The sequence below is a fragment of the Juglans microcarpa x Juglans regia genome, chromosome 1S (assembly GCF_004785595.1).
Source record: "Juglans microcarpa x Juglans regia isolate MS1-56 chromosome 1S, Jm3101_v1.0, whole genome shotgun sequence".
Lineage (NCBI taxonomy): Eukaryota > Viridiplantae > Streptophyta > Magnoliopsida > Fagales > Juglandaceae > Juglans > Juglans microcarpa x Juglans regia.
Genome location: NC_054595.1, coordinates 1,726,717 through 1,749,562, shown reverse-complemented (window position 1 = coordinate 1,749,562; position 22,846 = coordinate 1,726,717). Strand labels below are relative to the sequence as shown.

General features: G+C 35.1%; 4 protein-coding genes across 5 annotated transcripts; 1 reads left to right on the top strand and 3 right to left on the bottom strand.

Moving 5' to 3' along the window:
* Positions 1–389: 389 nt before the first annotated feature.
* LOC121245003 (L-ascorbate oxidase homolog) lies at positions 390–4,792 on the bottom strand. The gene is made up of 9 exons (XM_041143273.1): positions 4,649–4,792; positions 4,381–4,543; positions 4,162–4,271; positions 3,436–3,706; positions 2,894–2,990; positions 2,402–2,747; positions 1,927–2,292; positions 1,771–1,849; positions 390–880 (listed from the first exon to the last, which is right to left on the bottom strand). The coding sequence occupies exons 2-9, from the start codon at positions 4,522–4,524 to the stop codon at positions 677–679; spliced, it is 1,617 nt and encodes a 538-aa protein (XP_040999207.1). The 5' UTR covers positions 4,525–4,543; positions 4,649–4,792; the 3' UTR covers positions 390–676.
* A 3,096-nt stretch (positions 4,793–7,888) lies between these two features.
* Positions 7,889–8,793, top strand: LOC121245023. Its single transcript, XM_041143303.1, has one exon. It carries the CDS (start codon positions 7,967–7,969, stop codon positions 8,618–8,620), a length of 654 nt encoding a protein of 217 aa, XP_040999237.1. The 5' UTR covers positions 7,889–7,966; the 3' UTR covers positions 8,621–8,793.
* A 288-nt stretch (positions 8,794–9,081) lies between these two features.
* Positions 9,082–11,501, bottom strand: LOC121244996 (pentatricopeptide repeat-containing protein At4g37170). The gene has a single exon (XM_041143261.1). The coding sequence runs from the start codon at positions 11,309–11,311 to the stop codon at positions 9,185–9,187; it is 2,127 nt and encodes a 708-aa protein (XP_040999195.1). The 5' UTR covers positions 11,312–11,501; the 3' UTR covers positions 9,082–9,184.
* Positions 11,502–12,259: 758 nt separating this feature from the next.
* LOC121245012 (serine/threonine-protein kinase SAPK10-like) lies at positions 12,260–19,771 on the bottom strand. 2 transcript variants are annotated; one of them, XM_041143284.1, is made up of 9 exons: positions 19,099–19,771; positions 17,558–17,632; positions 17,376–17,477; positions 17,239–17,292; positions 15,781–15,873; positions 15,295–15,387; positions 14,895–14,999; positions 14,705–14,803; positions 12,260–12,944 (listed from the first exon to the last, which is right to left on the bottom strand). In XM_041143284.1, the coding sequence occupies exons 1-9, from the start codon at positions 19,273–19,275 to the stop codon at positions 12,654–12,656; spliced, it is 1,089 nt and encodes a 362-aa protein (XP_040999218.1). In that variant the 5' UTR covers positions 19,276–19,771; the 3' UTR covers positions 12,260–12,653. The 2 variants fall into 2 exon arrangements, with proteins under 2 accessions (XP_040999218.1, XP_040999226.1); XM_041143292.1 differs by lacking the exons at positions 17,376–17,477; positions 17,558–17,632 and having other exon boundaries at positions 19,099–19,732.
* Between the last annotated feature and the right edge of the window lie 3,075 nt (positions 19,772–22,846).

The window sequence follows — 22,846 nt, the reverse complement described above, 5'->3', positions numbered from 1 at the left end:
GGTAAGTGTTGCTTTACTCAAAGCTTTAAGCAGCTAATCAAGACGAGTGATGAGAATCCTTTTGGTTCCTTGAGGTTTGCAAAGATAAATCAATCTGTTCCATGATTTACCTAATTAGTCTAAACATGAGAATGCCAGGCTCAAGCTAGACATTCAGACTTTTCACTATCTTTTTTGTTTTTCTTTCTTTCTAAGCATGTAATTTTTAATATGAATTTCGAAGCTATTTTTGGTGAACAAAATGCATCATGCAAATTAATTTTCTTATTTTCTCTCCGCTTTTGGGAGAGCAGATTTCCAGCAACGAACAAACAGATAGCTAGCTAGGCTCTCATTTTTTGTCACTTTGAACATTTTGGTTTGATGTCCAAGTTTTTATGATAGACCTATAAACTTTAAAAGCAAAAACTCGTATTCTGAAATATATACGAGGGATACACAAACTCCCACGATGAAACAGAACCAAAGATGTACAATTGACACACAATCATCTAAGCAAAAGGAAGATGACGACGAGAGATACACATAAAGTTCCCGAAAATAAGTAAATATCATTCTTTTCTCCCCTGTAATGTTTTGACTTGCAGCCAAACCCTCATGACTGGACCAAAAATTAAAAAAAAAAGGAACTTCAGGAAAAAAAAAAAAAAAAGAAAAAAAAAAAAGGCCAGTCCTATTATGGGTGCCGTCCTATGGCTTTGCCACAAAGTACAACATTAGAAGGAAGGTCATATTCATTAGCAAGGTTGTGGACCGCATTCCAAACCCTGAGATAGAATTGTTGCCCAAGGTACTGCCTTTCCCATATTGCAGACCTCATGTTCCACATACCTTGGTTGTCCAAGGAAACCAATACGGTGGTCCACGAATTTGGATACACCTGCAAGAATATGCAAAGGGATGTCATGAAAAGGATACTGCAATTAAATAGAATAATCAACAAAAAAAGGACATGATATATTGATATTTTCTCTTTTAACATTTCTAGTTAAGATTTAAGTTGAATTGGATAGCACAAGGGAGATACTTATGTCCCAAGCTGACTGATGTGGTCAGTCCTAGTACTTGAGAATAATATGTGAATGATCAATTTGTTTTTATACACAATGAAAATAATGATGATACTGGGGAAGTCAGTCATTTTGCATGGCTTTGCATATAACAACTTTCAAAAGTGTAAACCACTAACGAGTTATTCTTAGTTAAGATTCACTATTCTTATTTAAGATCCAAAGTACACAGCAGAAAATGAGTAAACAGAGGTGGGCATTGGTACTCAGAATAAAGGAAACCTTCTGATGATCTTTATTCGACTGGTGCATGCATCTCAAATGTTTAGTCAAGAACAGCTTGTGCATCTGAAGATGTTGGTTGATATGTGCTTATCGTGCAAAGCAGAATTTAAAGCTTCCAAAATGTCCAATTTATGTAATGGTGTCTGTTGAGTCATTTTAACATGGTACTTGTTAAGTGGGAGTGGGTCCAGTAATTATGGCAAACGGCCTGAGCCCTTGCATCAATTATCTGTAGCACTATCGATGCAGATGCATCGGTGTGTCAATTGCAATATTCTCCTTTCTTTTTCCCTGAATTTAGGAGCACTAGATCCCCTCCCAAAACGATTCTCTGCAATGAAGTCTTACCAGCACTTAATGGGACCAAAAAGACACATAACATTGACACTATTTATAACTCCCAGAGCAGCAAATCATAGCTTCATACGATGTAGAAAAACATCAAGTGAAAGCACATCAAGATTGTTGTAATTACCTGAGCAGTATGTCTAGTCAGAGCATCAACTAGATTATAGCTTCTTCTCTTAGCTGGTGTCCACTGTCCAAAACCATAACTGTATTGTTGAAATAAATAGTTATTAGAACCTACCTAGCTCATTTGAATTAGGGCAAATGAAGTAAACTGCCTTACCCAACGACCCAGAAATCATAGCCGTCAAGATGCCAAGACTGAATTGTCTTTTCATTATTTTGGAAAACGACTTCAGTAAAATCATGAAGGGATGCTGGCATAACAGAGGTAGCTATGAATGTAGGACCACTTGAGGGAAGAGTTTGGATGGCATCTACACTGAAGACTCCAGGGATGCTGAAATGATCAGCAAGTTTCAGAGGGGTGTCAGGATTGATGTAGGAGACTCTGTTAATTGAATAACGCTGCTTTCCATTTATTAACGATGCTGAATTGGCCAACAAAATTGTCTTTGTTGGCGTTATCTTCCCATAATGGAATGAGCCCTGAGGATTGGGCCTTGCTGCACTTGCTGTCAAATTCCACCTTGAAGAAGACCAAAGTTTAGAAGGATCAAAATCACAAGCACTAGAATATAATCTTACATCTCCAATCACTCCAAGACTTATTTTTACCGAGGATTCTTATTTTATACCTGAAGGTTCTAGCTTGCTTCATAGACCAGTGTACTTGGTAAGTAGGGCCAATGGGCAAGGGTCCAGAGACGGGGGTGTGAGAGTTTGTGTAGTGTAAAACTGCAGTTGCTGTAAGAACACGCTTAGTGAATCGAGTGGATGTAACAATGTAGTAGTCCTTTGGTGGCTGATCCAAGGTTACTAAGACAGCCACAGATTGGCCAACATGTACATCAAGAGAGTCATAAATGCTTTGAAGGGTATGAGATCCTTCAACCTCAACTAACTTCAATTTGTGGCCCTGAATCCTGAAATTCAATGAGGTTGCCAAGCCCACATTTGAGATCCTGAACATATAGACTTTTCCTGAAGGATCAACAAGCAGATAGATGTGAGTAAAACATCTTCTATAAGAGCCGAGATAAGATTTACATAGAGAAATCAAATCTGGCTAAGAGCTAAGTGATTATTCAGTGAATCAAGAATATATTCAATTAATTATTGAGGATGACCTTGGTCACCACTGTAGGTATTCTCAGCCTGGCCATTTATAAGGACGCCATCAGGAAATGGTAGAGATTTTCCCGAGTCCAGAGATTGCTGCAATGTCTGCAAACATCATGAGAACTCATGAGGAAAAGTCCAAACAAGATAGGCACCGTTTTGAGTTTTGCAAAAATGTAAACAGTTACACAATCAACTAGATTGAGGTAGCATGTGGCCCGAAATTTATCAGTTGGAATGTAATATTGAGGTGATTATAGTTGAATTTAGACCTTTAAAATTTCAGAATTTGCAAGTTAGAGAAAGGATGGCACAGCTCCTCAAGAGAGAAGCTTTGTGTTTCCAAAATTATATATTGCTATAGATGTTGACATCCTACGGCCGACATTGGCATTGCCAAGAATGATTAAAGAAAATTAATGAATTAGTAAAGAAGAAGTGATTTTTAGCAAAATTGGGCTCTTGTAATTATCTACCAAAAATTGCACTTAAAGAGATTAATGATATATGTGATTGTGACCAAAGAATAAAAACATTGCATCTTGCTGACCTTATGGTTGGTTTTGTACCAATCACCAACAAGTAAGGTGAAATCTCCATCAGGATTTGGAAAAGGGATCGGTATGCGAGGTCTCTCATATACATTGAGTCCTCCAAATCCTCCAGCAGCTTTGTGAAGCAGAGTTGAGGGGAAATATGTGTAGGACCCAATCTGATCTTTGGTTTGAAACTTGTAAGTGTAGTTCGAGTTTGGTTGGATAGCGCAGTTGGTACCCAATACTCCATCTTGCCATGAGTTCTTCCTTTGTTTAATACCATTCCTTTTTTTACATAAAACAGGTTCTCAGTAAACCACCTTATTGGTTTCGATGCCGTAATCAAATACTCAAATGTGAAAGCAAAGAAACTGCAAATGTGGACTTTGAGATCATCCTACTACAAACCTACACCGTTAAATATATGCTGTAGGGAATTTCTTAATTTAATTTTACAAAGCTGAGCAGCAAGGAGGCAGAGACCAAGTAGGGACAGAAAAGGGGAATTTTGTTTGAAATGGTCCGAATTTCTTTTTTCAGTCAAGGTCTTGCCATTGTCACTACTCATCTGCACAGTATCCAGGGGATGGTAATTTACTAATAACCTTTATATACAACCCATCAAAAGTATGATAGTATCTTCCTCTTTAACATCACGGAAGAATATACTGAACACTTTGTTTTTCAATACAAGATCATGTGTAGCTTTAAAACAGGTGATATACACAGGAAAAGCTCACCATGTCAGCAGAAATGGCTGGTCTAACTTGTTAATGAGGTTGAGGATGATGTTGTCGTTAGTCACCACCTCGAGTCTAGGTCCGGGAAACTGATCATTGATAAGGATTACCTTCAAAAATCAAAGACCAAATCTTTAGAACCCAAAATTTCCCTATCTTAATTCTTAGCCAGTGGTATGAGACTATATCTAAGAGCACAATAAAAGTAAAATTACCTACCTGCTGGGGAACACCCAAAGGAGAACGAGTTCCATAACTGACAGTCCATGTATAGTACCTATATGGGTCGTCTGCTTTCACCAGAGAAACAACCAAAACAGCCAAGATTCCACAAATCACATGAAGCGAGACTGCTTTTCCCATTGAATCTGCAAAAAGCGCACTCAAGAAAGCCATCATTAATCACACATTGCCAAATCGAGATGGTTCCCATAACAAAATGAAACTTCACCATTACACTTTTCGAAGAAACAAGTGGGATTATTACCAGCTTTGGGGAGCCTGTTTTTTTGGATTACAATGGAAGACAAGCTGTCTGCGACAGCCTTAAATAAGAACAGCGCGGGAATAAAAACCTTCACTGGATATACGTGAAATCTACCCGATACTGTTGCGAGCGCCCCTTCCGGCAGATGTCGTGTAAGTACTAAGTAGGGGTATAAATCGGTTCGGTCCGGTCCCGAGAAGTAATTTTCATTTTCTCTGGGACGGTCCGGCCCTAATTATTATTTTCTTCTTCTTTTTTTTTTTTAAATAAATTAATAAAAAAATTTATTTTAAATTATTAAATTAAAATTAAGTGAATTATTAATGTGTATTATGTAAATAATTTGATCAAAAATTATTTTATATGGCCAATGATAATAAATTAGATGAAAATCACATTCTTAACTTATATAATTATTATATAATTAGTTAATTGATAGAATATTAATTTGTTAATAATCTATTTAAAATTTTATATTTTTAATGGTGAAATACTAGATGAAAATTACATAATTAATTATACAATTATTATATAAATAATGTATATAATATATTTTTTTTTAAATTCGGCCGGTCCGGTCCGGTCCTGTCCTTGGTTGGAAACCCTTGGACTGGGATCAGATCGAAAAGTCTCGGTCCTATATTTCAAGGATCGAGACCGACCGGTCTTGGTCCCAATCCGATCCAAAAAAACCAACAGTCCGATCAATTTCTCCAGTCTGGACCGACCAATTTTCACCCCTACGTGTAAGTCTAAAATTGTACGTCCTCCAATTCCAAGTCGCCCTGTAATAATCTTACTAATTTAAAAAAAAAAAACCATATACCAAGTAGGATTATTTTTTCACATTCTAATTTTTTAAAAAGATGACTGTTACAATTATAAAAAAATTTTACAAAAGTAATTTTACAAATTGATATACCTTCATGTGATCTGTTAGATCTACTTTACAATAACAATAGAGTAATACTACTCATAATCCATTTTACCATTATCCTCTCATTATTCAACGATGTGATATTAAATAATTAGATACTATTTATTATGTTTTATTTATGAGCCTATCATATAATATCACATCAAGAGATGTTAAGAGGATGATGATAAATAGATTTATCCATAAAAATAATTTTACAATCTGAAAAATTACATCAAACTATATCAATTTGTATGATGATTTTTGTATAATCATTTTGTGGCTAAAATATTTCTCTTTTAAAAAACTTTAATCCCTAAAACTTTAAAAAGCAATCTCTTGTTTCCATTGTGCCACATAATATATATATATATATATATATATTTTTAATTTTAGCATAATCATGCAAATAATTTTAATTTATTACAAACATTTTTTTCTTTTAATTTTTATTTAAAGAGCATTGGTAGTGGTTTATGTATCTTCATATGCAAAATATCCTTTTTGAAGAATAATTTTGCATATGAAAAAAACTATCACATTGATTTATGCATCTTTGAATCAAATAATAATAAATATTATTATTTTTTTATTTTTTATTTGTTTCCTAAAATTATTTTTTTATATATATTTTACAATTAACATCTACTTTGTATTATCGACTTAATACAAATTTTATGTATCAAAATTATCTTAATATAAATTCTACAAAGTTGATTTTAATAGGTAAGAGAGAAAAAAAAAATAGTAAAATAATGTTTGAAGAATGAATAGTACTTCTTCAAATTTGAAGAATCACTATTTATAGCTATGTAAAAATTTAGAGATGTATAAGTCAACGTAGATAAATTTAAAGACATATTCTTTAAATTTAAAGATGAAAATAAAGATAGAGAAGCCACTACCAATGCTCTAATAAAACACTACTTCATTTGTAATATTTTATCTTCTTTGGTCAATAATATTTTTTCTTCTTTCATTTAAATTAATTATAAAGTAATTCTATTTTAACAACTCCAGACAATCAAGTATAAAAAGAAAAATTAAAAAAAAAATAGAAATAAGATAAAATTAAAAATTTAATAATTTTCCTTTTTGACCACTTGTGATTTGAAAAAGGGTTAAAAAAAAAAAAAGACAGAAGGTTGCATTGAGGCCGGATTAGGCGGAAGAGACGCGTTTGGGCGTGATTATAGTTATGCATGCTTGAAACAAAAGCAACATAGATAATAGATTATTGTGGAATCCTTATCATCATTCATAAAGACAATGACTTTAACTCCTTTGGAAAAATTGACCTCAATTTGTTTGCCTTGCATGCTCATGGAATCATTGGAATGGGTGCTACCCCTATTACTTATTCAAAGTCATGCAGGCCATATGAGTATGAGCAAACCAACACCTTTAGGCTTTAAGAAAAGGTACGTATTTTGATCCCATGCCCAAAACTTAATTCAAACAAACTAGTTAAAGCACATTCACCTAAAGAATAAAAAGTAGTTGAAACCGATCATTTGTGGTGTCTTCTTTACGATATTTGGTCGTGATTAATGCTAGTTAATAGATTGACAATAATTATGGAAACATCAATCATTCCATAAAGAAAAATTCCTCCATAATCAAAGGATCCCAAGATCTTGATTTTCCCCTTAGGCTGGGTTTGGATGTTGAGTTGAGTTGAACTGAGTTAAGATTGTGGGTATTACGTGTAAAGAGATTTTGAATTAAGATGAGTTTAGTAATTTGAAAGTTAGATGTTTAGATATTAGACTGAACTGAATTGAACTCAGATGAATTTAACAACTATACGGGGCCTTGGAAGTCTTTCCCCGTCTTGCAAACAGTGCTTCTTTTCATAATCAATAAATTTGTAGTGGGAGTTTTAGCATGACTCCGGATCAAAGGTTGAGCGTTCGATTCAGGTCGGGTTCAAAGGATAATCAATATCCCCACTTCAAGCAAGGGAGAGATGAAAAAATAGAGTGGATCCCATACTATTTATTAAGTATTTAATTCACTAGGCCGGCAGTTGTAAATATGGGTCATGAGACTCGATCTTTATGTTTTTATAAAATCTTTGAAATGCAAGTTGGATCAAATCTTCATGCTTTATATATTTTGGTGCAAGCGAGCTTTTCTTCGTTGGTTGGTTCAACCTCGATCGTATTTTCCATCTCATTTACATTTTCATAACACTCGACAATTTCTACGAATTAGTCAAGTGGCAGCCGAAGTTTCTAACCGTGTAACGTACATGGTTGGACCGTGCCACTTCCTTAACTTGAATTCTAGGAAAAAAAAACAAAGAAGCTGCTTAGAAAGAAACCAACCAAATCGTTTCTCTATAAAATGGATCAAGGTTCATCAGGATTGCAAATTGTAGTAGATTAAGCCAAGCAATCATGGAGGTTTTACTAGAGGTAACTCTGGGGGTGTTAGCGACTAATCTTTTGAATACTGTTGCAGAGGCCAAAAATAAAGCCGTTAACTTCAAAGCCATACTCGCAGACCTCGAAACCACTGTCATAAATTTAGTTCCCAAGGTGAGTAGGATCGAGCAGTTAAGCGAAGAGTTGGGAGATTTGCCCAAGGATGAAATCCAAAAGTTGAAACTGGAGTTGTGGAGAGCAACGCAGCTTGTTTCCAAGTGCAAGGAGATAGCTTGGTGGAATTACTGCAACAAGTATAGGTACTCAAACAAGCTCCTTCGACTTCATGCTACGCTTCGTAGGCTGATTGAAATGGAACTTCCAGTAGGACACGCAGAGGATCATAAGCAGATCTTGATCGAGTTGAGAAATATTCGGGTAACGAATACTACATGTTTTCTGTTAATCATGTGGAGACTGAATCCTGGTTTGAAGCATAAGGATTTGGAAGAAAGAGATGGCAATGGTTCTTCTAGGATTTCCGGAAATGGGACAAAGGTTGTACGTGTGGCTTCTGATGGCGGATTCAAGAGGATTGCCCTGTCAGCATCAAGTTGGATTATTTCGTTTTTTAATCTGCGTTGGAGGTTTCGTGGATACAGAAGTCTGAAAAGACACATTGGATAGATTATTTGGTCGCATATATAGTATTGTAGTAGTTAACATGTATAAAGTGTCACTTTTCCTAGATATTGATTATAATTGTGACATAATTGGATGCAGAAATTATGATTGTAATTAGCAGAAGTCAAGTACATGACCATTTCCATTTTTCAATAAAATTGATGTTTTTCCCGGTACATTGAGGTCCATTTGAATGTTAGAATCAACCAAAATCAGATTACCAAATGGTTGCAAAAATCAGTAAACTGAGGCCCGAAACCATTATTTTCAAATTCTAGATTGAGGAGATAAAGGGGAAAAAAAAAAAGGTCGTTACAAATGGTTTCCTCCATCTAAACAATTAAAACATACAAGAAATTGTTCCCTCAATCTATTGACATAAACATTGAAGATATCCCTGAATCCAGCATTGGAAATGAGTCTCATGAATCAGTAACAGGTCTTATAAAAAGGGAGAAATAAAGGAACGGGAACAATCAAATGTATCACAACCACCCAAAAATGAATCCAGAATAATATGTGGAAAATGCACAGCTTACAGAAACATTCTTCCACTTAATTTATAAATTACCAATAGTCTCCACATGAACAGCTCCCATTCTCAAATGAATGGAACCGATTTGAATCCCTTACTATTATTCTTCTTTGAACAATCTTTGAAATAAATTTAACGGCAGTATGGCAATCCACACAAGTTCTTAAATTCTTAAAAACCTTGATTGTTGTTCCCGGTGGAGTTGAAATGATTCCAAATGCAACTGCAAGCTTCTCACTGTGGTAGGAAAGATTTTGCTCCTTCTGCTCCTCCTCAACATCATGTAGAACAAAATTCGTGTCAGGGACATATCCTTCTTCCCTAATCCTCTTTGACAGCTTTCCCAAGAAGTTATGTATTTCATATGATTTTGGGTGGGATTTATCTCCCACTAAGAATATATGAACCTTTCTCTTGATCTCAATCCAACTCAAACCCGGTTTCTTTACCACTCTTTTGTCATCCATAGCCTTTCTAATCTTTGCCACCTCACTCCACATACCAGCAGTAGCATAAATGTTGGCTAGAGTAACATAGGTAGCAGGATTCTCAGGCTCTATCTCGAATAATGCTTCTGCAGCTCGCTTTGCCAACTCAAGGTTTCCGTGGATTCTACAACCACCAAGTAAAGAAGCCCACAAAAACTTATCGGGTTTCATGGGCATTTTATTAATAATATCCTCAGCTTCTACAAATCGGCCAGCTCTGGCCAGTAAATCAATGATACAAGCATAATGATCTGCTGTATGTGTCAACCCATGTCTTTCCTTGATTGAGTGGAAATATTCAATTCCTTTATCGATTAATCCAGCATGGGTACAAGCAGAAAGAACCCCAACAAAAGTAATGCGGTCAGGTGGAGTACCTGATTTGAGAAGCAACTCAAAGAACTCGAGTGCCTCGTTTGGTTGACCATTCTGAGCATATCCAACAATCAGGGAAGTCCATGAAACTAAATCTGGTTGAGGCATCCCTTTAAAAACCCTTTTTGCGTTCTCAATATTCCCACATTTTGAATACATATGAACAAGAGAACTGGCAGCAAATGAGATGGGGTCAAACCCTATACGTGTCATGTACCCATGTACCTGCTTGCCTAGGTCCTCGGCAGCATGATCGGCACAAGCATTTAAAACCCCAGCAAACGTGAACTCATTAGGCCTAATCCCTGACCTCATCAACTCAGAGAAAAATGCAAATCCCTCTTCCCTCCTTCCATCCTCAAAGTATCTATGAATCATTGCCGTCCATGAAACAACGTCTCTATTCAACATCTTGTCAAAAATGCACCTCGCCTCCTCTATACTCCCACATTTCCCATACATATCTGATAAAGCACTCCAAACCACCTCATCTGAATCCAAGCCAATTCGCATTATATGTCCATGGATCTCCTTGCCCGTACTTAAAGTTGGAATTGCTGCCGAAGCGGCTAGAGCACTAGATATCGTGAACTTATTTGATTTTGAATTCTCGTGTCTTAACATCCTTCTGTACAACTCCAAGGCCTCTTTGGGCTGGTCATGCCGAACATACCCCGATATCATCGCGGTCCAAGAAAAATTATCTCTTTCAGGCATTTCATTGAACAAATTTCTAGCCTGTTCGAGCTTCCCCACTTTCGCATACCCAGAAATCATTGTATTCCAAGAACACAAATCCTTTTCACCCATTTCATCGAACATTTTCTCGGCATGCCAAAGACTCCCACATTTCACATACATATCTAAAAAACGATTACAAATGAAGACCCCGGGCACGAACCCGGAGGCTTTGGTATGAGCATGGACCTTCTTGCCCTCTTCAAGAGCACGATGCTGGAGACAAAGCTGAATGAGGTTTGAGTATACCGAAACAGAGGGTCGGTCAATCTGGTCAAGCAACTGCACCGCTTCCCTTAAGCGCTTTTGTTCGCAGAGAATGTCTATGGCTTCTTTGAAATTCTTGGTTTCGCATAAGCGGGATATGAGAGAGTCTTTGTTATTGGACTTAAAGAAAGTCTTCTGAGAAATAGTTTGCTGATTCAGCTGGGTTTCCAGAGAAGAAGAAGAAATAGTTCTCCCGAAGGATAACCGAGACAAAGAATACGAAACTTTGAGATTCAGAAAAAATCTCATATTTGAGATCAGAAGGTAGCCGTAGCCCCAACCCAGCAACATCCGAAGTAGCGTCACATATGATCAGGAAGCAGGAAAGCTTTTCCGAGCGAAAATTCAATCTGCGTTTCTTGTTCCGAATAAATAGGTTAATAAGTACCACGCCATGAGTTATGTCTACTTAGGCGAAAGAAAAATGCTATATGCCGTTTCATTTTGTTTATTTATTTTGATCGCTCATGTGTTTATGTTTTTTTGTTTTTTTCACTAATTAAAGAAGTGACTAGTGTATTGATATATTTTTTATTTTTAAAAAATATTTAAATATGTTAAAAAAATGTAAAGATAAAAAGAAGAAAAAAAAATAAAATAAAATTTATACTAATGGGCACACCTAGCTGTCAAAGCTAGACGGCACACTAGCATTACCTTTTGATTTATAAAAATAAGTTATTTAAATTTATGTTACTTAGAATATCAACTATGTGAAGGCTTACTTAGATATGTTATTATGTTGAGATTGATATCCCAATAATCCAATTTGAATGTCATTTTTAGGTGATATTTTATTTAAATAAAATATTAGTTGTTTTGCAAATTACATAAATATTTAGCATCGTATTAATTTATCCGTGAGGGACGATCGAAGTCATAGATTGATGTTACATGAACCCAACCCATGAAATTGGCACCTCTATAATTCACATTTTTATTAGTGGTTTAATATTTCAAGATTAGCCTATAATATATACTTCTCACAATCAACCCAACGCACAGTGGGGTCCAAACCCCAAACACAGTTAATTTTATTCCATCTTCACCTCTAAAAATCCACAATGCACAGTATTAAAAACATAAATAAATAAATAAAAAATAGGGAGAGAAGGAGAATATGAAAACACCAAGAAGTGGATCATTGCAAGCCCCATGGTGTGCCTTCTTCGCTCCTCGGGAGAAATGTGATACAATGAGAAAACTACACTGCTAAGTTTAATGAAAATTGCACAAGAATTGTTGAAGTATACATCCATGTATTTAAGCCACAACACAAAGAACAGAATGCGAAAACAACAAACAAACAAGCGTTCAACCGGGAATGAGAAGGGGTGGCTTACAACAGCTCCGGGTCCGATTTTAATCCACCACCACCCTTTATAAAGTTGTAAAACTCAAACTCCAGAGACAGAAAGGTGAAAAGCTTCATGCTATGAACACCACTTCAAGGTGCACTGCTGACACTAACATTACACACTTTTTTTTTTTTTTTTTTTATAAGTACTAACATTACACACTTCTCTAAGGTCTTATCTACTCTAATCTACCAGAGACACTACTACCACACTCTCTTAGTTAGATCTTCACACAGCCCTAGGCCCAAAGAACTCACTATCATGCAGAAGAGGTGTCACAGTGCGTAGACTATCTCCCCACTGCTGTCGATATCAAGCTCCGAGTCAGAATCCAAGTCGTCCATGTCATCATCCATATCCAGGTTGTCTATCGAATACTGGTTGAGGCTATTAGTCCCAACTGCTGGAATGGTGGCCTCAGCAATTATCTGCATGATCACATCAATGCTCTGCATTGGTTGGTCTGGCTCTTCAAATTGGTTGCTCATCATTCTTTCATCCATCAAGTCCGCTGGAAGATTCTTCAAAAACCACTCATGGTTCTTGATTTCAGGAATGGTGATCCTCTGTAGCATTTAAGTTGCCATAAGCATTAGCCTTAAAGAACGACTGATCTAGAAGAAGTGCAAGTTAAGCCCTTAATTTGTACTGAAACCACCACCCAAACGAACAATTAGCATTCAACTTCCTTGGACATGGTCCCCAAATGTAAATATTTACAAATTTAAACAAGTAGAGTTGTCTACAGGATTTCCACAAACTGATAACTTATTATTCCCAACGTTTAATGTACTGAACATTGAAAACTTGACGCTTTAACACAACCCAAACTCCTCATCAATGGTTAGGGCCCAACACAAGGAGCTTCCAACAAACAAAAATGAGAAAAATAGAGATGAGCTAAGATTCACACACAAAACTGCCTGCTTTGATACCATGTAGGCATGTATAAAGCTATACATGTCGTACTTTGTTTTTACTAATTAAAAAGATAAAGCATTTATCCAAAAAACTTCGAGGTAATAGGAGATTTAAAAAAACCTCAAAATCATAATGCTAACAGAACCCCACATTGCTAACTAAGCTGGTTTTTCCTGCTATCATGGTTTGGGTACTAATATTTTTGCAGAATCATCAGCTTTAAGGACGAGGCTTACTTTATAATACCAGCTTAGTATTCAGGAACTTATTGTAGAAACAGATTCTCTTGTTGTGAATTGGTTTAATAATAATTCTCAGCCCCCTTGGATTTATGCTGATATTTGGGATGATATCCTTCATTTTAAAAATGATTTCCCTTTTAGTATTAATCATATCTATAGAGAAGGAAATGCTTTAGCAGATAGTCTTGCTACCTATGGAGCTCAGGGCTGCACGGTAAGTTTTTCCTCCATTTTTTGAGCTCCCTAAACATATGGTTGGCCTTTTTGCTTTAAATCGTGCAGCTATTCCTAGCGTCCAACATTAATTTGTAATGTTTTTAGCTTTAAACAGTACCATATTGTATTTTCTGGCTGGTGTTTTCCAATAATATTTTTCATAAGAGCCTGGTTTTGGGTTCTTTTGTAAACCCCTTGCTCTCTTTGTATAAAGTATTCAGTATTCCTCCACCACAAGTGAGGATTTATCAATAAAATTGGGGTACCATCCTTTTTTAAAAAAAAAAAAATCTAAAGGCACCACCTGCTCAAAAACACCAAGTAAAAAAAAAAAAAAAACAAAGAAAGAAAAGATTCCTCCGAGAAATTGGATGTCCATTAATGATTATAAAGTCAAATTGACAGTTGCTGCACAACACTTTAAAGAATGTATACAATCAAGCATTTCTCGGTAAGAGGAAGTCGGTAAATCAGAAGAAAGAGAAGACAAATGATCACTATTCCTATTATCAAACACCCCCACTCGTGGGGAGGCATGTACACATAAAAAGAACAAAAAAATATGAACATTAACTTGGCCACAATATATGTAGCTTGCAGCCAGGCTACCAGGGTCAAACAAAGCACATAAATTTTGAAATTTCTGAAGAGCAACGCTAGATACAGTCCTAGGTTGTGCAAACCTCATTAAGTCCCTTTGAAAAAAAGTGTGGTTTTTTCATATGGGTCCTAAGTGTGCCCCACTTTTTTCAAAGAGACTGCATAAAACTTACACACCCTAGAACTGTACAAATAATTTTACATTTCCGACATTTATAGGCACCCAAGTCAAGGTGTATGGAGAAATATATAACCACATTTCTCGATCTATTTTATTGAAAAGGAAATATCAGTATATTTGCAGATAAAGCAATATAAGGATTCTTGGGAAAGGAGAAATCACTAACCGTTGCAGGATCGAAAACAAAAATTCTTGAGATCAGGTCACGACACTCGGGAGATATTTGAACGCCGTCGGGAATGGAATACTGGACACTGAGAATTCTCTGCATGAAACCAATAAAATAAAAGGATGATGAATATGGTAATTCACCTCAAGTCGTAAAACATGAAGTAATACAAGGCTTCACGATATACTTGTATAGTCCTGCGAAAATCCTTTGGTTCATCAGGATCCTCGAAAGGATATGCTCCCACCAGCATCACGTATAAGGTCACCCCACATGACCACACATCTGCAATCTGATATTTTATGCAACACAACATCAAAACAGCAACTCATTAATTTTAAAATCAAAGTTTAATATTACAACAAATTAAAAGAAAGTAGCTACATGCTTTGCTACTTAAGTAGAATCCAAAGAGCTTATACTGAGAGAAAAACAACAACAGAAAGAGATATTCGAGGAGGATTCAAAAATAGACATAACACATATATCCAGCTCAAGCCCCGATACCAGACTTGGGGTAAAACAATAATATAATTACCTATTCCATTCAAGGAAAACAACAATTCATTTAAATGGAAAAAATATACCTTGCCATCATACTCTTGCCTTAGCAGTACTTCTGGAGCAATGTAGGCAGGAGTTCCCACAGTTGACTTTGGTTGTGAATGAAGAACCGAAGACTGATAAAAGGACCCATAATCAGATACGCAGAGTTTATAACAGGAGCAAAAAGAATAAATCGCCAAAAAAATTGTAAGGTCTCAAAATTTTAAAGAGCATCTAAAAGTTTTGCATTAGAATCCATACTTGCATGCTTCAGAATTCCTTGTCAAACATTTTACTTGTAAATGAGTTGGATAAACTTTTTGAAGTCAACATCATCTGAATCTGATATTGCTGTTTTATCATGAGAAATAAAAGCCAATCCAAAAATAGGTAGAGCACTGAAACAGCTCCTATCAGATCCACTCCCCCTCCCTCCTCTCAACTCCACTCCAATCACACGTCCTAATTCTAGTCAAGAAAAAATCAGAGAACACTGAAAAGCACAAAAAAGAGATACACACCGATACCTTGGAATACCCAAAATCACATATCTTCAACCGAGGAGCTGGGCTTCCATCCAATAACGTGTTTTCCAGCTTCAAGTCCCGGTGACATACTTGCTTCACCGAGAAAACAAAATACCAAGGAGCTGATTAAATTAACAAGTTCCCATGGAAAGGCTAGGAAAGAAAAACTTTTTTTTGATAGGTAAAAGTAATTTTTATTGAAAAAAGTATAGTAACAGAGTACCCCAGGAGTATACAAACAGATTATGAAACCTAATTACATCTAGGTACTAGTGAGAGATACAAGCAGGTCACGAAAACTGTCCATATTACAAATAATGGCCGAAGCCCAAGAAAATAAAGTATTGTAAAAGAATTGCTTCAGCTCCTCCAAAGAACGCTCCATGTCTTCAAAGCACCTCTTATTCCTTCCTCTCTAGCCACAAGCACCACATAATGCAATGAGGAATCATTCTCCACACAGCAGCTATAATTCCCCCTAATTCCTGTCCAACACACACCCCAGAATATCTCTAACTTTTTTGGGCAAGGCCCAAGCCACCCCTATCCTATTACGGATCTCATTCCATAAACACCTTGCCACCTCACAATGTAACATAAGATGATCCACTGATTCCCCATCACTCTTGCACAAGAAGCACCAATCTGCTATGATAAGACCACATTTGCTCAAATTATCTGACGTGAGGATCCGCCTAAGAGATGCAGTCCATACAAAGAAAGTGATCTTAGACAGTACTTTACATTGCCAAATGGCCTTCCAAGGAAAATTATGATCATTAGAAACTCCCAAGAGGGTCTTGTAGAAAGAGTGCACCGAAAATTTGTTGTTTCCATTCAAAATCCAGATCATTTTATCCTCCGTCTCACTGCCCATCGATATTGCATATAGCAAGTCAAAAAAATCAGCAAGCATATCCAACTCCCAATCATGAGCAGCTCTCGAGAAACTTACATCCCAATGGGCAACACCATTGGACATTACCACTAAGTCAGCCACGGCAGCCTCTTTGTCGCTGGAAATCTGGTAAAGCGTGGGAAACACCTGCTTTAGGACCCGTTCACCACACCAAGCATCATGCCAAAAGTACACTCTATCACCTCTTCCAATTGCAAATCTAAAGTACATGGAGAATCTACCCCATCCCGCTCTAATATTTTTCCACAAGCCCACACCATGTGTCCCTCTAACTTCCTTAGAACACCATCCCCACATCATACTCCCATATTTAGCATCTATGACTTCTCGCCATAAACCCTCCCCTTCCTTATGGTATCTCCACAACCATTTACCCAACGATGCTTTATTGAAAGCCCTGACATTGCACACCCCCAAGCCACCACATTGAATGGGTAAGCAAACTTTCTCCCAACTCACAATATGGAACTTAATTTCTTCCCCCATGCAATAGAAAGAAAAACTTCAGAATAAAAATATAAAAAAATGAAATAGAATACCATTTCGTGGCAGTAGCTGACTCCAGATATAAGTTGTTGAAAGAAAAACCGTGCCTGCAGCACAAAATAGAAAAAAGAAATGATAAGAAATTGCATTTGTCCAAAGGAATGGAATTCAAGAATATTGTATTAAGCACCTCATCCTCACTAAAGCGCCCAGCACTGCATATTCGCTCAAAAACCTCTCCTCCAGATGCATATTCCATAACAATCGCCAGATGGGTAGGGGTTAAAATCACCTATCGATTTGCATGTACAAATGTGATTAAACCAACTCAAACATAGCCAATCAAGCCCAAAAGTGTGAGAATAAGCTAACCTCTTTAAACCTAACAATGTTGGGATGCCTCAGAGACCTGTGATTAATGATTTCTCTTTTAACATTTTCATCTATCTGCAACAAACAATACTGCAATGAGAAACAGGAGTCCATAAAATTTTATTTTCTTACTATTATTTATGAGTTATCGCATTTTTTTTTTTAAAAAAAAAATCTTTCTCATAAATTAGAATAAACATATTAAAGAAAACATCCAAACTTCAACTTGAACCTTCTTTGCTATATCACCTTCCCCCCCCCCCCCCCCCCCCCAACCACTTATTTTGTCGTAAGATTGAAACGACAGAAAAGAATAAGCTATTATGTGACTGAGAATAGAGTTTATAAAGAATGAGTAGTTGATCAGACATCGTTCAAGTTTAATCAATGGTCTCAGATTCTCGATCTCCAACCAATTCTTCTCAACTCCCCCCAAAAATAAAATATATCTATTCACACAAGAGGAGATGTAAACCCCATATCCCTTGTTCTCCCCACTTCCTACACTTAAACATACTCTTAGGGTCAGTAGCAAGAAGAAAGCCAATTCAACTTGAAACCAACATCCTCGACAGGTCTCTTCTCTTTCTCTCTCACCCTTCACCGCATACAATGGCTGGGCTACCCTCGACCCTTTGATTATTGCAAAGTGGAGATCTAGACTACAGACCTATCTATAGAGAAGCTGGCCCACCCCATTCTATCAATCCCCTTACCCATCTACCGGCTTCTTTGAATGGTGCCAATTTTGATCATATTTCGTCATCAGAAAAATTTAAGCAAGTGCAAGATAAATCACGATAAAAACCTTAACACATTCAAGTTAACTAAAGAGCTATCTATTTGGTAGCGAAGAAAGCTGAAGAAACAATTAAAGATATTAACTTCAAGAGGCATACTGATAATGATTCTATACAGCATGGTATTATAAAAAAGAAAATAGAAAGAAAAACCAACCGATTAATTGGATAGTAATCATTCTTGCTCCGGCTCTCGGCAACCAAATGGACCAAGGTAGCACCATTTCCACTAAATATTCAATCCTTATGCCTAACTAAGTAATTTAGTCCCTATACAACATCAGTTTTTTTTTTTTTGGGAGATGTGTAGGAAGTATAATTCTGTAAAAATAAACAATAAAAAGTTATTTAAAAAGAAAAAGAAAATTTCTAATTGGAAACCCGTGTGCAAACCCTCCACGTCATTGACATGAAAAAACTAATTTGTAAGAGATTCATGTCAATGAAATAGAGATTCCAGGTCAATGAAATGGAGGATACCGCCTTACAAGTAGAAGAACTCAAAAATAAAAATAAAAAGGAAATCCAGAATAGCCAAAATACGAGCATTAACTACTAAACCCACCATAAATAGCTTAAAAGTACAAGGTAAATACTGGAAGAGAAAATGAAGAAAACATACCAATTATGGTAATCAAAAGAGTTATCTAATTACAATCAGCGGGCCACCGAACTAATTTCCATAAACAGAAGTCCAAATAGAAACTGAAGTAGACTAAATTCTTGAATTTAAAAACCGACCTTATCTCCCCGCTCGATGTACTTGACGGCGACAAGCTCCCTGGTGTGCTTGTCTCTCATCAGCCTTGCGACCCCGAAATTACCCGACCCGATATCTCGGACAAAGTCGTACCGGTCGCTGTCGTGCATGATCGGCATATCCATACCCAGCCCAACGGCTATCGCGGCCCGATCCATTTTGAGTCTCCGGCTTTGACCTAACCAAACCCGATCACATTAGAGAGCTGACTATGGTTCGTTGAATCGTAATCGGTACAGAACACTTGGGTCGGCTCGAATAATCGGCCAAGAACCCAGCGGAATCACCGTTCAGAACTCGGGGTGATTCGGCGGTAGAGAAGATGAAAAGCTCCTTCAAGTGAGTTTCGGTCCGGTTCGGGAAAAGGCGTTGTAAATTTTCGATTTTCGTGATCGGCGACGGATAAAATTATCTGAGGAAAACAGTGGGGGAGGGGTGGAGACTTTCAGAAGATGGAAATGATCTTGCCAAGGAGAGAACTGCTCGGTACAAGCTGAGTCAGGCAAGAGATGGCGTCGTTTTCTTGTGGGTTTTGGTGTTGAGACGGTGCCGTTTAGAGCTACTTGCCTCGTCAGAAACGGCTGTTCCTTTGCCACGTCGCTCGTCTCTCCATTTTTGTCAATTAAACTGACCCTGCGGAATTCCTAAATGACCATCATATCCTAATGTTCGAGTTTGGATAAAATTAAGAGCAAGGATAACTAAGTTCTAAATATGAAAAATAATAAATACAGTCATGACTCATGAAATGCACAAGCATTATATAATTATTTTAAAAAAAATTATATTTATTATTAAATTTTTTTTTTATGTGAATTTCGTATTTATTAATTTTTTTTAAAAAGATTATGCAGCGCTTGTGAACTCTATGATTACAAATATCATTTCGCTCCAAATATATATACGACTTTTGCGTAACCTCTTCATTAAATTAAAAAAAAAAAAAGATAGACAAAAAATGATATTTTTACATTTTTACGATAGAGTTCATTTTTTTAATAAAATACTTATATGAGATTTATATATTTGAAACTTATACATGTCATTATTCTAAAATTAAATCTTAGAATAAATTAACTAAAACTAATCTGAATAAATGTATAAAATTCGATCCAAAATAATCATAAGATTTGTTGTTCAATCATAATCTTGTTACAACTAAAGATTGAGAATTCATGTTGTTATATCGACTTAGATTGTATACAAGCCAAAACTAACTTAATCTATCTAATTAATGCCTCAAATCCGAATACTCAATGTAATTTAGCAACATGACGTTGGATTTGTAAGTTTTGAAGGCGTTTCCAAATCTAAGGATGTGTTTGGATATTGAACTGAATTGAGTTGAGTTGAGATGATAAAATATTGTTAGAATATTATTTTTTAATATTATTATTATTTTAAAATTTAAAAATTTTGAATTATTTATTATATTTTGTATTGAAATTTGAAAAAATTGTAATGATGAGTTGAGATGAGTTAAGTTTGATTTAGTTTCCAAACATACCCTAAATATTGCGTGTTAAATTCGAGACATATCAAGTTTAGTTTACTTTGTATTACAAGTTAACCATCACCTGATTTATTTAATCAAATAGGTTAAACCCTTCAATCTATCATGTTAATTTCATGTCAAGGTTAAAAAATTATTTACAAGTAAGCAAACAACTTGAATTCAAGCAAATAATGGTAATAAGTCTTGTTCTTTAAATTTATATTCGAATGCTAATCAAACTCGAATGTATCATAGAGTCATATTTTATATTCATGAATAACTCATTTATTGTTCAAGTGAGTTCAAACTTATTTATCAAGAGCTTATCTTTTATAAAATAGATTGTTTAGATTATATCTTATAAGTGTATCTACTATTTTAATAAGCAAATTTTGAATTTTGTATAAATATCTTTATATAGTTTAAAGATACATAGAGTAATGATTATATTCATAAGGATTTATTCATAAGGGGTAGTGGAATATTTTCAGATATTTTGTGAATAATAATGAAAAAATAATGAAAGAAAATAATAGAATATTAAATAATAGTGAATAATAGTAAAAAGTAGGTAAAAAATAATAATAAAGTAATAAAAAAGAGTGAGGTATTCTCAGTACTCAAACTTAATCCTGTATTAAAAATATAATTTTTTTATTTTTTTAAAAAAATAAGTTTTTTTCCATTGTAGAGTTAAAGATAGATTAAAAATAATAATAAATATTAAATTATTTGAGGTGATATGAACTCATATATGTCGAGCCAATCTTTTTCTACGAGTTATATTATTTAGTAATTAATAATAATTAATTAATGTTTAGGAAAGACTAATTTAATAAATGAATAGGGCCATATTCCAATTTAATTATGTCAAATTTGAATAACTTGTAAAATAGCTTTATTTAATTACCATCATATTTTATTAGGGATATTGTTGGTCAGGGATGTTTCGGTCAATTTGGACAAGAGACGAAGGCTTTTTTGTTTTTTTTTTTTAACAAATAAGAGACGAAGGCTTGGGAGTGAAGGAAAGAAATAGAAACTGTCTGACACTTTCTGACTTTGAAGCATTGCCCAAAAAAGAAACGAGGACAATGATCGAAGGGTGGATACAGTGCTTCATCTCACAGAGTGTGAAATCGAAGATCTCATCCATTGAAAAACGTCCTTTGTCGTTCCATGGAGGAGATCCTGACCGTAGAAAAAAAAAAAAAACACAAAAAGAAATCAATTCAGGACCACCAAGCAACGTGATAAGATTCCTTTACGGCAGAAGGAATTTTTATTTGGAATATTCCACCGACCCGATTTTACTTTAGCAAGCAAGCCGGCTTATTTAATTATTTATTATAATTAATTAGAATATGAGACTTTTTTAAAATGGTTGTGTGAAATTTACACATCTTATAATATTATTCATATAATATATAAATATAAACAAGTAAAAGAAGATAAATTTAAAACTTTCATAAAATAATTCAATTTATAATGGTGAGCTTCACTATTTTTTAAGATGAATGTGTGAAATTTATAAATTTAAGACTGTATGTAACATTATTCATATAATATAAAAATCTTATAGTGAAATAAATATATTATCTTAAAGACTTTAGAAATAATCTTAATCACGAGAAATTCTATGCAATAATTCGCTGAAAGGTATCTTTTCTTCTTCAGATTCAATGTTGTCCATCTTTCCCTTTCAAAAGTCTTTTAGTTTTTTTCAGCTGACTATTTGAGACCAACCTAAAAGCAGAAAAGTTAAATCAATGCATGCATGCATGCATAAGCGACGGGTAAAGGTTGTGGATGATTATAAATGAATAAGACGTGGAATTTATGTCTTTTTACTAAACGGGATTATGTCCGTACTTGCATTTGTCTCAAAAAAGCATGGATGCATATATTGGTTTTGAGAACCATCCCAACCGTTTGCTCATCCTTTGAATAATATTATTGTCTTCGTTAATGAATATTTCTATGATTACTTTTATTGTAGAATGAGAAATGTTTTAGTTCAAAATTTTATAATAAAAAAAAATATAAATTAACGTAATTTAATGTGATACATTATATTATAAAATTATTTTTATTATAAAATTAATATAACGTATCATATAAAATTATGTCAGTTTGTATATTTAATTTTGTAAAACTTCTTTATGCATGTAACACTTCTCCTAAAGAAATTATATATATCCACATAAATAATAAGAAAAATTCTTTTCATCAGT

What these genes read in the sequence shown, in the direction of transcription:
- LOC121245003 (XM_041143273.1), bottom strand. Translation starts at nt 4,524, where the DNA reads ATGGGAAAAGCAGTCTCGCTTCATGTGATTTGTGGAATCTTGGCTGTT. An exon ending in CTTTGGGTGTTCCCCAGCAG is followed by an intron (nt 4,272 to 4,380) that starts GTAGGTAATTTT and finishes TGATTTTTGAAG; the next exon opens with GTAATCCTTATCAATGATCA. An exon ending in TATGATTTCTGGGTCGTTGG is followed by an intron (nt 1,850 to 1,926) that starts GTAAGGCAGTTT and finishes TCAACAATACAG; the next exon opens with TTATGGTTTTGGACAGTGGA.
- LOC121245023 (XM_041143303.1), top strand. Translation starts at nt 7,967, where the DNA reads ATGGAGGTTTTACTAGAGGTAACTCTGGGGGTGTTAGCGACTAATCTT.
- LOC121244996 (XM_041143261.1), bottom strand. Translation starts at nt 11,311, where the DNA reads ATGTTGCTGGGTTGGGGCTACGGCTACCTTCTGATCTCAAATATGAGA.
- LOC121245012 (XM_041143284.1), bottom strand. Translation starts at nt 19,275, where the DNA reads ATGGATCGGGCCGCGATAGCCGTTGGGCTGGGTATGGATATGCCGATC. An exon ending in ACATCGAGCGGGGAGATAAG is followed by an intron (nt 17,633 to 19,098) that starts GTCGGTTTTTAA and finishes TGTTTGTTGCAG; the next exon opens with ATAGATGAAAATGTTAAAAG. An exon ending in ACATTGTTAGGTTTAAAGAG is followed by an intron (nt 17,478 to 17,557) that starts GTTAGCTTATTC and finishes GCAAATCGATAG; the next exon opens with GTGATTTTAACCCCTACCCA.